Consider the following 13,942-nt stretch of genomic DNA (forward strand, 5'->3'; position numbering starts at 1 on the left):
CCACTGCTGCTGCTGCAGCCCTGCTAAAAGGCAGCTGACACGGCTGGGTCTGAGCTCCCCTGTTTGGCCAGGCCATGGCAGAGTCTGTCTCTGTCTCTGTCTCTGTCACAAACACGAGCTCAGCTGCACTCTGGGTCCCTGAGGTGACCAAGGACAGACTCGGGAGTCAGAAGCGGTGCTGAGCACAGCGGCTGTGCTGACACCCCACACTCACAGTCAGCACTGCACACAGACAGAGGAGCTGCATCTTTGATGTGCCTGAAGGGCAGAGCTTCCCCACAGAGCCACAAAACCTCCACAGCTCCATCGGTCACGTCAGAATGAACTTGGCACTGCACTTCCCTGCACAAAGGGACTCAGATCCAGGCAAACTCTCTTCAGGATAGGCAGAGACAGGAGTGAGCTGGACAAGAGGCTGTGCCTGTGGATCAGCTGCTCCTGGTTTGCTGTCTGTCTGTCTGTCTGTGCAATCCCCTCCCTGCTCTGCAGCAGCACCCACAGCTCAGGCACTGCTGCTCCTCAGGCACGGGGCACCTCTGGCCTGGCTTCACAGGAGCACCTTGTGCCTGTGGCGTGCTCTGCTCCTTGGGGATGTGTCAGGCTTTGTTCTGATAAAGGCAGAAGAGAGTTCTGCCACTGTTTTTCAAGCACCACATTGCCTATGAGGAGAGAGAAATTTAAAAAACTCACTGATTTACCATGTTAAAAAAAGATGGCACATTTATTGCTACATAAATGTTATATACATAGTGTTTTCTGTTACATTGACAGAAATTTTTTGAACTTCTTGCTGCTGGTTGAAAGGTTTATCAGCAATACCTTGAAATTTGACACAGGGTACAAATCTGCAATAAACCAACAATGGAAACTGGAGAACAAGATGAGAAGCAATTCATCTCGGACAATTAGCTCTTACAATACTCCATAGGTACTACACGGTATGCTAGAACCCTACTATGGTCTTACAATGCTATTGTAAATTTCTGATATTAATGAACAGGTTATGGTAAATAACCCTACATTTTTACTACCTAATATAGTAAAATAAAGTAAGAAACTTTTTACTGAAAACTTTTTTTGATTTCAAAAATCTAGAAAGAGTAATATTTAGAATTCAAGAAATTTTCTTACAAGATTATTGTATAAAAGACTAGCTACAGTGAAAAATAAGCCAAATGTTTTTTTCTTTCTATTTTATGAAGGAAAGCTTCTGGGCATACTGCAAAGTCTAATATAGCCAAAAAGACAACAAGCTTAGAAGGAAAAAGGCCAGGCAGTGGCACGTGATCACTTTCACACGTCATAAGCAACAAATTCCGTTTAGCTGATAAACACTGAAATGAAGAACAAGGCCACAGATATAATCAGGTGTTATCTGATGATATATGCAAATTAAAGTAATAGAAATGAGTCCACTAATTCCACAAACTGTTTTGTTAGGAACCATCCAGAACATGAGCTTAAATTCATTAGTTTATTTTATCAATCCATCTTTTGTTCTTTCAAATTAAACGACTTCATAAAAATTATAGTTTTGTTCCTGTTTTGTGTGTGAACCAATTGCCAGTGATGAAAGATGCACTATATAAACAATAGCTCAGACAACCTTGGCTTAGGAAATTTCCTCCCATGGTCATTGCAGTGGAAGACAGTTTCCATGGAAGTTCAAAGGGATTTTAACCATTTCAACACATCTGTGACAAAGGAATACTTATGGACACTATTCTGGTGGAGAAACATTTAAAGGTTTAATGCTAATATGGCTTGGGACGGGGGTATTTGCATTTGATTCACACTATTTTTCTCCACTGACAAGCCATACAACATGACATGATAGTTAACGTGTACAGGAAGGAAAAACTGGTGACCATTGCTCTTAAGATTCCATTACGTAATAAGCCCACCCGGCTGGTGGTTGTATCATCACACTACCTGCCACGGTGAATTCAGGATTTTACTATTCACCAAAGTTACAGCCTGAAAAAAATCTCCTTTGTATTTTAATGCATTTTGTGCTTACATACAGCTAACACTTTACATGTACTATATGTAGTACTTACTGCTCGGAAAACAAAGCAACTCTAACAAAGTAGATTCTCCCCACCCAATTTACACTTCACGTTACAAGCTTTACTATGAAGCCTAGAAGCCTAAAAAGGTTTTGTTTATAATTAGAAAAAAAAAACGTTTGAGGAAAGTCTGAGGGAAAATAAAAATCACTTTTTAAATCCAAGAAACGTTATGGTCACAGTATTGCTCCAGCCTGCAGCCTTCACGAGGCCTCTGCGTGGCTTGTGGCACAGAGCCCAGTATGGAAGGGGAACTGTGACCATAACTGTTCAGATTACCAGAGATCAAAAATAACATAAAAAAAGCTATACCAAGGAATAGTTTCCTATTGCATGGAAAACACTAGTCATATGGCAAAAGGAGAGGAAAGGACAACAAAAGACTTTTCCCTTCCTTTTTTAAGACACTAATAGGTATGCTGGGAATGCTACGGGTCGACGGTTGTCACTGCTTTGTTCTCTGAATGTGAACAGCTTTAGTAAATGCTGGCATTCAGCTGAAATTTTATCAGCTTTTAACATGTTAACTTTTCCCTTTATATGTAGACCTTTACAGTTCCATAACAATAAATAAAATTTGTAGTTACAATGCATTTGTCAATTCAGTTTAGGCACAAGGCAACTTCCACAATGAGTGGAGAGATCACAACAGTCTCTGATTGTGCAGAAGCGACACACTGCTTGCAACAGAATGATATGTTCAGAGTATCTCATGGGCTGAAATTCTGTCTGAAGATCTTGTATCTTCACTCCTGATGCAGGTGTTGACCAGTAGCTTTGATCATAAGATTGCATTTGGGTTTCTTGCTTCAAGTGTTTTCTCCTGTCAGGTTTGTGTCTTCATATAACGTTAGTTGTCTGTGTCCTTGTGAAGAAAGGTCACCTTCTGTGTATCCTACCAATAATTCTGGAATTCTAGAAAGAAGTTTAGGAGAAGAAAGAGGTTATTAGGAAAAGAATAATTAAAAAGCTTAGTATCAACACTAGAGACCTAATTTGAACTGGATTGGGTGGCATTTTCAGTCATTTAGGTGCAAAAGAAGATCACATTGAGAGCCCCTGAAATCCCCTGTTCCAGAGATATCCTTCTTGAACGTGATATATTGAAGAGATTAAAGAACCTTCTGCTGGGCCTCTCTGCATAAGGGAGAAAGAATAATCTGCACATCTCAGACCTTCAGTTTGTGTCTGACTTTGCTCTCCAAATCAAGCAGTGCCAAGTTCACTCCCTCCTGAAGGTCAATTGCCACGTTCCTGTACAGCCCTTTCTGTCAATGTTGCACTTCAGTCAACCCACAAAGTTACTGCTATTAAAAAAGCAAAGACACCAAACTTTTGAAAGTGGTTCCTTATATTTATATTGAAAGAACAGATTAGGTTGGCTGTAAATTAAAAATTATCTGACAATTCCAAAGTAGCCAATTACTCTTGTATGAAATAGAACAAATTAGAGAAATTCAAAGCATTAAGAATTAGAATATATACAACAACAAGAAACCTCCCAAACCATAAAATTCAGTAAAGTTCTGGATTAAAACAAGGACACTGAACCCAGTTTTTTTTTTTTTTTTTTGAAGTGGCAACAGGTCTACTGGAATACTCTTTTTTTTCCCTTTTAAAATCAAGGTTTCCCAACTATTTAGAAAACCAACCAACAACAAGAATAAACCCCAAAGACTGATATTCCTGTGGGGCCTCCTCATGAGTGTGTTTCAATGAGATCTTACATACTGGGCTACCCTGCAAAGCTGCAAACACTACTTCCAAATTTTAACTGTCTTTACCAATACAGATTGTGATTTGAGACAGTTGCCAGTCTCTGTTGGGCAAATGAGAGGAGTCAGAATGACTGGCCTTAAGCCAGAGAGCCAATCTCCCTGGGATGAGGAGTCCCTGAGACTGTATCAGCACTGGGAAACAATATGTGGATTTTTAAATCAACTAATGTGATATTCAGACCATTTAAAGATGTATAATTCATCTCTAATAAGCTTGGCTTATCTAGCAAGCTGTTCACTGTTCCTCTGATGTCATGCCAAGAAGGCCACCTGAGCCAAGAGATGTAGCCATTGGCAACAAGGCAAGAAAATAGAGAGTGACGACAATTTCTTGGGGTTTTATTATAAACCCAAACAAATCTGCAGCCTTCTGCTGAGATGTGAAAGCACAGACGAGCTGGGTGCTGCTGGCAACTCAGGAAGTGAACCCCATGTCCAGGCGTCCCCACGTACCTGGCTGGTGTTCACATATGACCCATAGGGTTGGTAGTTTCACTCAGGCCAGGGTGGCTTCCTGGGTGTGCTGTTGGTGGCTCTGCCGATACGGCAGAAACTTTTTCTTCTTCCCTTCTCTTAAGGCAGGCTGCTTTAGGGTTTAGGTTTCGTTCTGTAACAGAAGAATCAGAGTTCTTAATCTCCCATCCACTGACACCACGGGCAGCATCGATACAAGAACCCTGGAGCAAAAATAGCTCTGCAGCTTCCCCCTTCAGCTGCTGACACCCCCTGCTCACCCACAGGTGTCCAAGGCTGCAGACAATCACTACTCAAAGTCCGGCCAGACAGCTCCTAAACTGCTATTTGAAAAACCCAGAGAGACAAAAAGCCAAGCCCAAACCTTTTCAGCAGCCTACATACGCCTTCAGAAACTTTTAAAAAGCATCTCCTTTATCAGCATAAGACACTTAAGTGCTAAATTAAAATTGTCTGCAGTTTGCAATATAATAAAATGGAATGCATCCATTTTGTTGGTAGGCTGAATTCTTACCAACCTTGCTGACATCACACCAGTTTCAGTAATGTTGCTGCCTCTTCCTTCCCAGTATGAGCCAGCTGTCAGGGCAGGGGAGGCAGCACACCCTGAATGGACACTTCTCATCAGCCTCAATCACCTTGTGCCCATCTTGGTTCAATCAAAGGACTGTGATGACAGTCACATAAGGCAGGAGCATTATTTTTTTTCCAAACCCTATTTCCTCTCACATTAAAGCCAATGCTTTATAATAACCAGCTGTGGGCCAGCTATCAAGGTATTTTCATCAGTGTGTTTCCACTTCCCCACTTAGCTTCAATAGATGTAGATTTGGATCTCATTTCCAAATAATGACAGTTTCTAAAAGTCAACTGTTTCTGTTCTTCAAAATGGCTTTTCATGAATCAAATACAGAAGATGTCAATCACAGGGGTCCAAAAGACACACAAAAAACATGTAATATATTCCACTGTGGAATTTAATCAACATTTTAAGGTATTTTCTAGCTGTCAGTACATTCTGTTTTGCAGTTGGAGATGGCAGATACAATTATAACTGCAAGAAGTCTGCCAAAACTGAACAGACAGCACAAGCCCTTTTCTTGCACTGCACAGGCACCCCTCTAGTAACTGCAGTTTAGTGACCCCTGTGCATTTTAGCTCATCTGACAGAGACTATTTTGGATGGACTTGATAGTTCTGCTGTCACCAAAGTCATTATCAGCAGCCTCCTACTGCATTTCCTTAAGGATGAGCTCTCCTAAAGAGTCTACCGGAAAAAAACCCCAAACTGCTAACTTTCCTTAATCACAGTTTTCTTTGTCTAAATGTGGCTTGCCTTGAAGTTTTAAAGATTTAATTACGTGGAAACTTTGAAAGGAAGTTAATTTACAGTGATTTAGGAAATGGAGATAAAAACCCCTGGCCTCCACTGAAAGCTTAAATCTGAAATGGTTCATTTTGAATAGCACCAATCACAAAATGAGAAGCTTCTTTACCAGCAGAGAGAGGAAATTGTTTATGCAATTACACAAAGCACTGTGCAAGCTCCTGTGGGTGTCACACAAAGCTCTGGTCAGTCACCCACAGGAACAGGTGCAGAGGGGGACGGGAAGACAAACGGGAGCCAGGGCCTCTCTCCGGGAGCTCGGGAACGGAGGAAGGGAAGTTCTCATTTACACTGCCCGCACAGTGGGGCCAGCTGGGCTGCAGCACTGACACCAGGCTGCAAGTCCTCTGACCGAGGCAGAATGATTTTATTAACATGGAGCTTCCTGTGAACTCCAGAATGTGTGAGAGCAGGGAGATGCTTTTTTAGACACCAAAACCCATGCCTGATTAATGTGACTTCATAATGCTCAACCTTATCTTCTAGACCAGGGCAACCATTTTCAGACCAAAGCAGTGCCTGAGTTCTAACTCTCAGAGATGCTAAACTGGGTTTTACAATGGCCCCAGCTGCTGTCTCATCTGCAGTTGCTCCATGCCTTGAAAGAGCTCTGGCTGGAGACAGTGTGTTCCTTTACTGACAACTGGATCAGTAAAAGTGCCTGAAAACACAGCATCTCATCCTTACTGCATGAAGTACGTAAGTTTGTGTTTAGTTATTTAGCCTCTTTCAATAAACTTCTAAGTTTTGCTTGGATCTTCTGTGCAAAATGCAAGTAACAAATGACAAGAAGGAAGTATAAATGAGGCATGCAAAAATAAAACATGTTATCACTCGGTGACATCAGTTATACAAAGATGTAGTGCACTGAACAATACAACCACTGACATTCCACATCTCAGACTTTTCACTTGACGCACTTCCATCAGAGAGACACCAAGGAAGATGGCTGCTAACGAGTCCCAAACAGCAAAACACGAGCAGACTCATTGGGAAGTGCCTCCTCCACAGAACGAGACTATTTCTGTTGGAAGGGACTCCCAGCCACCATCCAGTCCAACTTGGGGCTGACCAAAAGTTAGAGCAAGGTGCCCCAGAACTTCAATGTGTCTTTGGTAAAAATAATCATGGAGATTTAAAGTCACTGTGGCTTCACCAACTCACGAGAACAGAAGAGTTGAAGAACCAAACGTAATCCCTAGAACCACATCTCCTTACGAGAAGGAATGACAAAAAGTAGCTTTCCTTCTGCACCTACAGCAAATCTATTGTTTCTGCCTTGGAAAAATTTGAAGGAACCAGAGAAAGAAGATTCATGCAAACCCAGCTCTGATTCAATTAGAGTACAAGCTTCCTCCCTCCCCAGTACATGTTTAATGCAAAATCTTATGAAAACACAAATAAACACACTGCATTTTAATATTTCAATTATGCAGCGTTCAACCTAAAACAGATCTCTTATTGTTGCTACTACAAAACAAGTGCTTGTTGCAAGATGCATCACTATTTGAATAAAAGAATTTACCTTGAAAACTTAAGTGAAGACTACTTGAACAGGAAAATGAAAGGTCAGGTTATAAACCTTATACTCACTCTGTTCCCTCTTTGCTTTTTCTAAAGAACTTCAGCATCACTACAGAACAGCAAACCCCCTTTCAGCAGCTCATGCATTCGGCTGAGCAGGTTTCAGGAGCCCCACGCTGCTGCCACAGGGCTGGCCCAGCGCACAGGCACTGACCTCTGACTTGCTGCTCCAGGCTGAGGATCACGGCCACGGCCTGGTGCAGGATCAGCAGCTTGGTCTGCGGCTTCTCGCTCTTCAGGTGCAGCTGGCACATGCGGCCCAGCTCCTTGAAGGCCTCGTTGATGTCGCGCACGCGCAGGCGCTCCCGGGCGTTGTTGGCCATCCTCCGCTCCTTCTCCCGCTCGATCTTCTGCTCGGGGTTCAAATCCTCATCCTCGTTAGTACTGCTGCAACAAAGGGAACGTAACGGGCTATTGAAATAACACCGGTGCTTCATCCTGGTGCTGACTCCAAATAGATAATGAATAAAATCATTCCCAATGAAGTTTTTGCTATTTACCAATGCATCAGCTTATATAAAAACACACTCAAGGAATTTTCATTTCATGCGCTGATTTAGGAGTTTTACTTTAGTTAAAGACCACACTGGCAAATTCTAGAACTATTTTTTCTTCTACTACTCTGTAGAGCTAAACAGTTATATTTAGAATTCCTGAACTGCCTCAAATGCTATCAAGTTGCAAACCTTTTTTAATACTGGTTCATCCAATTTAGTCTAAAACTGTGCAAAACCTCTGTTCTACTAAAACTAACACACTAAATGCCATTGAACACGTCTTAATACAGATTATGCTGCCTGTGGTAGCGAAATTCTGATTGTTTACTGTTACCTCAAATTTCAATGCTTGTATCAGGCCTGTCAGGCAGATCCTGAAGCATTTCCCCAGTATCAGCTCCAGTTTTGTGTCTGTGGCTTGGGAGGGGACAAAGTGTTTCAAGAGGATATTTAGCCACAGTGTTTCACCTCAGGCTCCAGGTCAGGAGCTGGAGCTCTCCACCGCCACAGACTCACACCTGGAAGGGCAGCCCTGGCCCAGGTACAAAGTATCAGCAATTTCTGACATTGTCCCATCCTCTGTGCTGGGCAGAGCCCTCAATCTTTTGCTGCTTACATGTACAGGCAGACATCAGGCATGGCACTAGCGTAAGGGAATGCACACTTGAGAGATGATTTTCCCAGCACATCCTCTACCTTGTATTTAAATATATACAGATACTATACACTTTTTCTCCCTTTCAGCTGCCCATTGGTGCATGCAGTGCAGTAACACAAAAGCCTTGCAATAAATTCATCAAATGTAAGGACAACGTGCTACTGAGCATTATCAAAGCACAGATTCTCCACGTTATGTCAGCAACACACCTTGTTCTGCCTCTGGAGGAGACCTTGATATCCTTCTGGGAGGACTCATCATCTGATTTCATGTCATCTGATGAGGGAGGTTCATGGATGTTTTCATCCTTCTCCTTATGTTCAGACTTGATTTCTGTTGGACCTATAGCCACAGACTGGCTCTGTAAGCCCCCCGACAGTGCTGCAAGCAGAGAGCAGAGAGAGAGTCAAGCACTGAAACTGTGCCCAGGACCTCACAGAGAATGGCACTGAGGGGCCAGGGCCGAGACAACAGGAAGAACTAACAGAAACAAGAAATCCTGCTAACACTGCTGCACTTGGACATGTGTCATGGGTTATAAAGCAATCACAGCTCACAGAGCAGCTTGATTGGTAACAGCTTAGTCTAAGGAAAACACTGTTGGAGACAAAAGGACATTGAGTGAAGTAAGGAAATCTGCACCTGATGTCTGGGCTGCAAACTGAAGGGCAAAGCTGCACTGACATCGAGGCTTGGGTTTAGGCTGAATGTGCAACACCCCCTAAATGGTGCTAGCATGCCAATAAAAGGAGCTGACTTCTGTTTTCTGCAGTTTACTTCTTCAGCTAAAAATGGAAGGAACTGTAAACACGGGTGTGGAGTGACCTCCTTCCCTTGGCTGTGCTGAACTCTGCTCTCAGCCCACTCCACAGCTCTCCTGGCAAACTGGGAAATGGCTGCAGCTCTGCAAGTGCATCACGGCCCCTTAGGCTGCAGGAACGTGGCTGTAATGCAGCCTTCTCTTGAAATTATATTGGGATAGTTGAGGGATGCCCTCAAAATTGTTGCAGGAGTCCCTAACAGTGGTGGTATATCAGACCTGTTATTAATTTCTATTTTTCAACATTATCTATGCCCCTATTTCTTGCACTGATGACATTTTACCAAGATCTACAGCCTCACTGGCTCTGAACCACTGCAGACTGTCCAGCATTTAAGCCTGGAAAGTTACCTCTGTAGCTGTCTTGTGTTTTATGATTTAGTTCTGTGCTCTGAGCAGAAACTGTACTGGGAAGAACTGAATGGTTGCTGTTGAGGCTGACACCTTCTTCCCGGTGAGTCCCAACCTAAAGCAAGGCAAAGCAAAGATTTCACATTAAAGATGTGATTCAAAGAAATAGTCCAAAAACAGAAGTTTAAAACACTGGAAGTATTTGAAACACTGGAATTATTTGCTGGATTAGAGACCCAAGTTTAGATTCTTGCTGAATAAAGGAAAGATTTAGTTGGTAGATGTTGTTATACTGAAACACTTGATTAGACTTACTGGACTGGGCTGTGTCTCAAGCAGTGACCAATCCTGTTTGGAATAAAACAATCCAGGTATCTAACTACTCTTACCACCTATTTTTTCATCTATTCCTTCATAATATATCATGATTTAATTTCTGAGCAGCAAGCATTGAGATGAAGAGTCTTGAAAAATCCTAATTTTGCATAAACTTGAATTAATGATACTTATGTGAGACAGCTTTGAGTGTGCATACCTAACCTGAAGAGGCAACTTGTTAAAAAACTGCTGCTCAATACAGAATACTGTCATCAACTTCTATTAAAAAAATATTTGGCACAGAAAAAAGGGGTAAGGATACACTGCCTGTATTTAAATAATTTCCATTTAAAGCTTTTGATTTCTAAAGGCACAAAAGTTCTTAAACATTTATAATATAACCAACATAATACAATTAAACAGTTAAAAATGAACAAAGACGAGGGATTCTACTATTATTTATATAGTTACAAAAACTGGCTACAGATGAAGCTTTTTATTGGAACAGTAGCAAACATGTCAACTAGAAGATTAAGCCTTTAATTAAATAGGTTTATTGCCTGGAGTTACACATGAGAACCACTGTTTTTCAATAAATCCTTCAATCCTAGTAAACTGCTGAGCTTTGAATCCCTCTTGAGTAATTAATGCAGCTTTTACCTTTCATGTCTTAGTATGGGTTTTACCCAGAGAGAGATAAATACCCTTATGCAAGTTTATCCTTTGTTTAATATACACTTGTTCCTGTAAGCTAATGCACAGGAACAAAAAAAGAAAGGGGGAACCCCCCCTCCCCAACAACCCACAACTAATATCAGGTCATTCCGGGCTGCTATTTGTATCCATTGTTCTGCAGAAAATCTCCTCTTGTATACTGGGCAATATCTGTTGCTATTTCAAGTATATTTTATCTTGCTCTGCGTGTAATAGGCTTTGTTTGGGAGAAGTTCTACTCTGGGTACAGTCGGCCCTGCGAGCTCCTGCAGGAGTCATGAACTCGCAGGAGGAAGGAGCTGACCTGGGTCTGTCAGCCTCAGAGACAGCACTCTACAACTGGAACATGACATGAAGCTCATTCTCACTCTGAATTTTTCAAAACTGAGTATTTTTCTAATTCTGCCTTGCAGGTTGTGTGTTTTATTTTCTTCTTCTGGTCATGCTTAGTCCTAACACTTGAGGGTGCTTTTATTCAAGCTACAGACTATTAATTGTTTCAGGGCCAGGTCTGTTCCAAAATCTACTTCTTAAAAAAGGCAGAAATTTCTTAAAGCTGTGTACAAACACAGCAGCTGTCAGAACCCTGGCAACTTTCAAATCTAGAGCTAATCTAAAGGCAAGAGATTAGCAAATCAGTTCTGATAAAGGCAGAGACTAGATGAGAAATAAAACCTGAATTCAAGACCATGTTCCAAAGCTTTGAAACCAAGATGTACAAATTAAAAGCATACAATTTAGATTAACAGGATTTACACAGAAATCTTAAGAGCTAAAATGTTACCAAACTGACCATAACAGTGATTTTTATCTGTGATCTATGATATACCAGAAAATCCAATCTGGCAAACAAAAAACCCCAAACAACGTGACTTGCTGAAAGTCACCGCATCCCAGGCGGAGGCCAAAAGCTCTGTTTGCTACACTTACAACTGATCGGTGGCTACTTCAAGCTACCCAACATTCAAGTATCTTAAACGCCGAGCTGGAAAATTTGGTTTGCTTTCCTTTCCCTGGACTCGCACTGCACAGAGAAAGGGCTCTCCCATCTGCATTTCAATGGAGCACAACCTCGGGCTTCCTTTAAGTCTTCTGAAAGGCGTCCGGGGCCATCAGCTCCGCGGCGCTCAGAACAAACGAGCTCTCGACGTGTTTTATCGCTGTTATTTGTAAGCGATTCCCAGTCAGGCGCTTTCCTAGCGCCAAGGGCCGGCTCCGGGGGCAGGAGCTGCCGGCGGTCCCGCGGTGCCCCGGTGCGGGTGCGGGGATCGCGGCGCTGCGGCGGCTCCCGAGCGCTCCCCATTTCCATACAGCTGCCCCGGCCCGGCCGGCAGCGCGGGCTGTGCGGGCACCGGCCGCGGGACCCGGCAGCTCATCCCCACAGCGAACTCCCTCGGAGCGAATTCATTCTCTCCGCCGCTAATCCAGCCTTGTTTCCACCGCCTCCTCCCTAGCAAAGCTCCAAGCTTCCCAGGCACACAAAATGGGAGACAAACGGAAGGCCGGGCTCTGCCACACCGCAGGCAGGCAGAGTGCGGGAGAACACAGCGGTGAGGAGCGACCGGCGCGGGCACCGAGCTTGGGATGGGCTGTGAGCAGTGACCAGGGCAAACACCGTGCTAGGGATCTGCTCTGAGCAAACAGCGCTCGGGATGGCTGTGAGCAGTGATCAGGGATCTGCTGTGCAGCACCCACTCGGTACCAACGCATTCCCATCACTGCCCTTTGCCTGCTTCCTCCACACAATGCCAACCCAACAGAGGCCTGGTATCCAGTGCCATCACAAAAAACTTACCCCTCAGTAACCCCAGGTTGAGTAAAACAATAGTACTGTCACAACACCGTACATTGTTGTAATTTACCAGGTCAACTGTATTCATTTCTATGCATTTTAAGACTTGCACACAGGACAATCTGCAGCCCCACTGACACTTGCAAACTTAAAAAACTCCAAACCTGAGGGCAGAACATATTTCGGTTGATTTAAGTGGTAACATTTGGGATCTGAAACCAGAAAACCAGTTAAGTATTTTAGGCAACTAAATAAAAACTAGACAAATCATGGGCAGTGATGACACACAACTGCATGTAGGAGAACCGAGAGTGACACGTGGGGAAAGGACATCTCTGTCCTGTTAATATTGGTTCTGCATCTCACACTTTAGTCTGATTATTCATTCTGAGCACTTAGCAGAGAAAGCTTTTGAGAACTGGAAAACAAAAATACCACTCTTGGTCTGAGTCTTTGAACTTTTCAAGCCCTACTAGCTGGTCATTTTGGCTATGGTCATTAGAACCATTTTAGCCAAGGTGTGCATAATTAAGGCAAAGAAAAGGGCCTTTGTAATCAAGAATTTTACACTTCAGACAGCACAGAGTTGTTCAGTGGCAGCACAATCTCCACAGGGAAACAGCAGCTCTGGAAGGGCTTGAGCAAGAGCAGAGGTTGGTGTTGGCAAAGCTGCTTAACTGGCCTTTCATGCTTCTGCTGGAGCAGGCACAGGGCACCAAGAGGGAGATCACCAATTTTCTTAGATTCCTGTTATACCTGAAAAAACCCTCTGACTGAAAGATTGAGTTTCATCCTTAACTGAGTTTCCAGGCCTTTTATTTATTTATTTTTAATCAGTTCAGGCTGTTCTTTTTCCATTGTATTACAATGACAAATAAAAAGCAGCTTGAATAAGAACAAAAAGTATTACTTCTTAACTTTTCAATAATACATGAAATAAAATACAAATCAACTTCAAAGGCCAGTTAGCAAATATTTGATGAGTTTGAGATATTAAAAATCTATTTGAATAAGTCTAATGGCCAGCCCAGCTAAAAAGAAAACAAGACCATTCAGAGCAAGCAGGAAATGAAGTCAACTAGAGTTGTAAAATAAATCTGGCTCAAAAATTAAGCAAATGTTAAAATAAAACCATGCCTGGTTACACTAATTACATAAAAAGGAGTTAAATTACTCATTTCCTAGCTCCTTCTGCCAAGATCATCATCTTCAAGGGAAATTAAATTTATTTTTTTTTCTACTTTTTTTTTAAAGAGCAAAAATGTTTTGTGCAAAGATCCCACCCTCCTTCAACAAGGAAGTTTCATTTAGTGCTGAATTCCAACGAACATTTCTTGACCCTATGTCAAACAAAACTTCAAAAATAGGTAATCACCGTTATCAATGTTGACATTTCTCACTATGTTAGCCCAATTCTCATTATTTTCTTAAAATTTACTGGATGTCATCTCAAGTAAAGCAGTATTTAAATCCGAAATGAAGGCTGGATCTTACAGTTCA

General features: G+C 42.4%; 1 protein-coding gene across 11 annotated transcripts in view; it reads right to left on the reverse strand.

The window, feature by feature from the left end:
- Nucleotides 1-693: 693 nt before the first annotated feature.
- TCF12 (transcription factor 12) overlaps nt 694-13,942 on the reverse strand; it is a 160,466-nt gene continuing 147,217 nt past the window's right edge. For 8 of the 11 annotated variants that reach the window (XM_064722650.1, XM_064722647.1, XM_064722649.1 and 5 more), the window contains 5 exons: nt 9,619-9,733; nt 8,657-8,828; nt 7,447-7,679; nt 4,301-4,454; nt 694-2,984 (listed from right to left, as the gene is read on the reverse strand). In XM_064722650.1, coding sequence (XP_064578720.1) covers nt 4,312-4,454; nt 7,447-7,679; nt 8,657-8,828; nt 9,619-9,733 — 663 coding nt within the window. In that variant the 3' untranslated portion in view covers nt 694-2,984; nt 4,301-4,311. The remainder of the gene's footprint in view (nt 2,985-4,300; nt 4,455-7,446; nt 7,680-8,656; nt 8,829-9,618; nt 9,734-13,942) is intronic. The other 3 variants (XM_064722652.1, XM_064722648.1, XM_064722656.1) reach the window with 1 other exon arrangement.

Source organism: Zonotrichia leucophrys, chromosome 10 (genome assembly GCF_028769735.1).
Source record: "Zonotrichia leucophrys gambelii isolate GWCS_2022_RI chromosome 10, RI_Zleu_2.0, whole genome shotgun sequence".
In the NCBI taxonomy this organism is placed as follows: Eukaryota; Metazoa; Chordata; class Aves; order Passeriformes; family Passerellidae; genus Zonotrichia; species Zonotrichia leucophrys.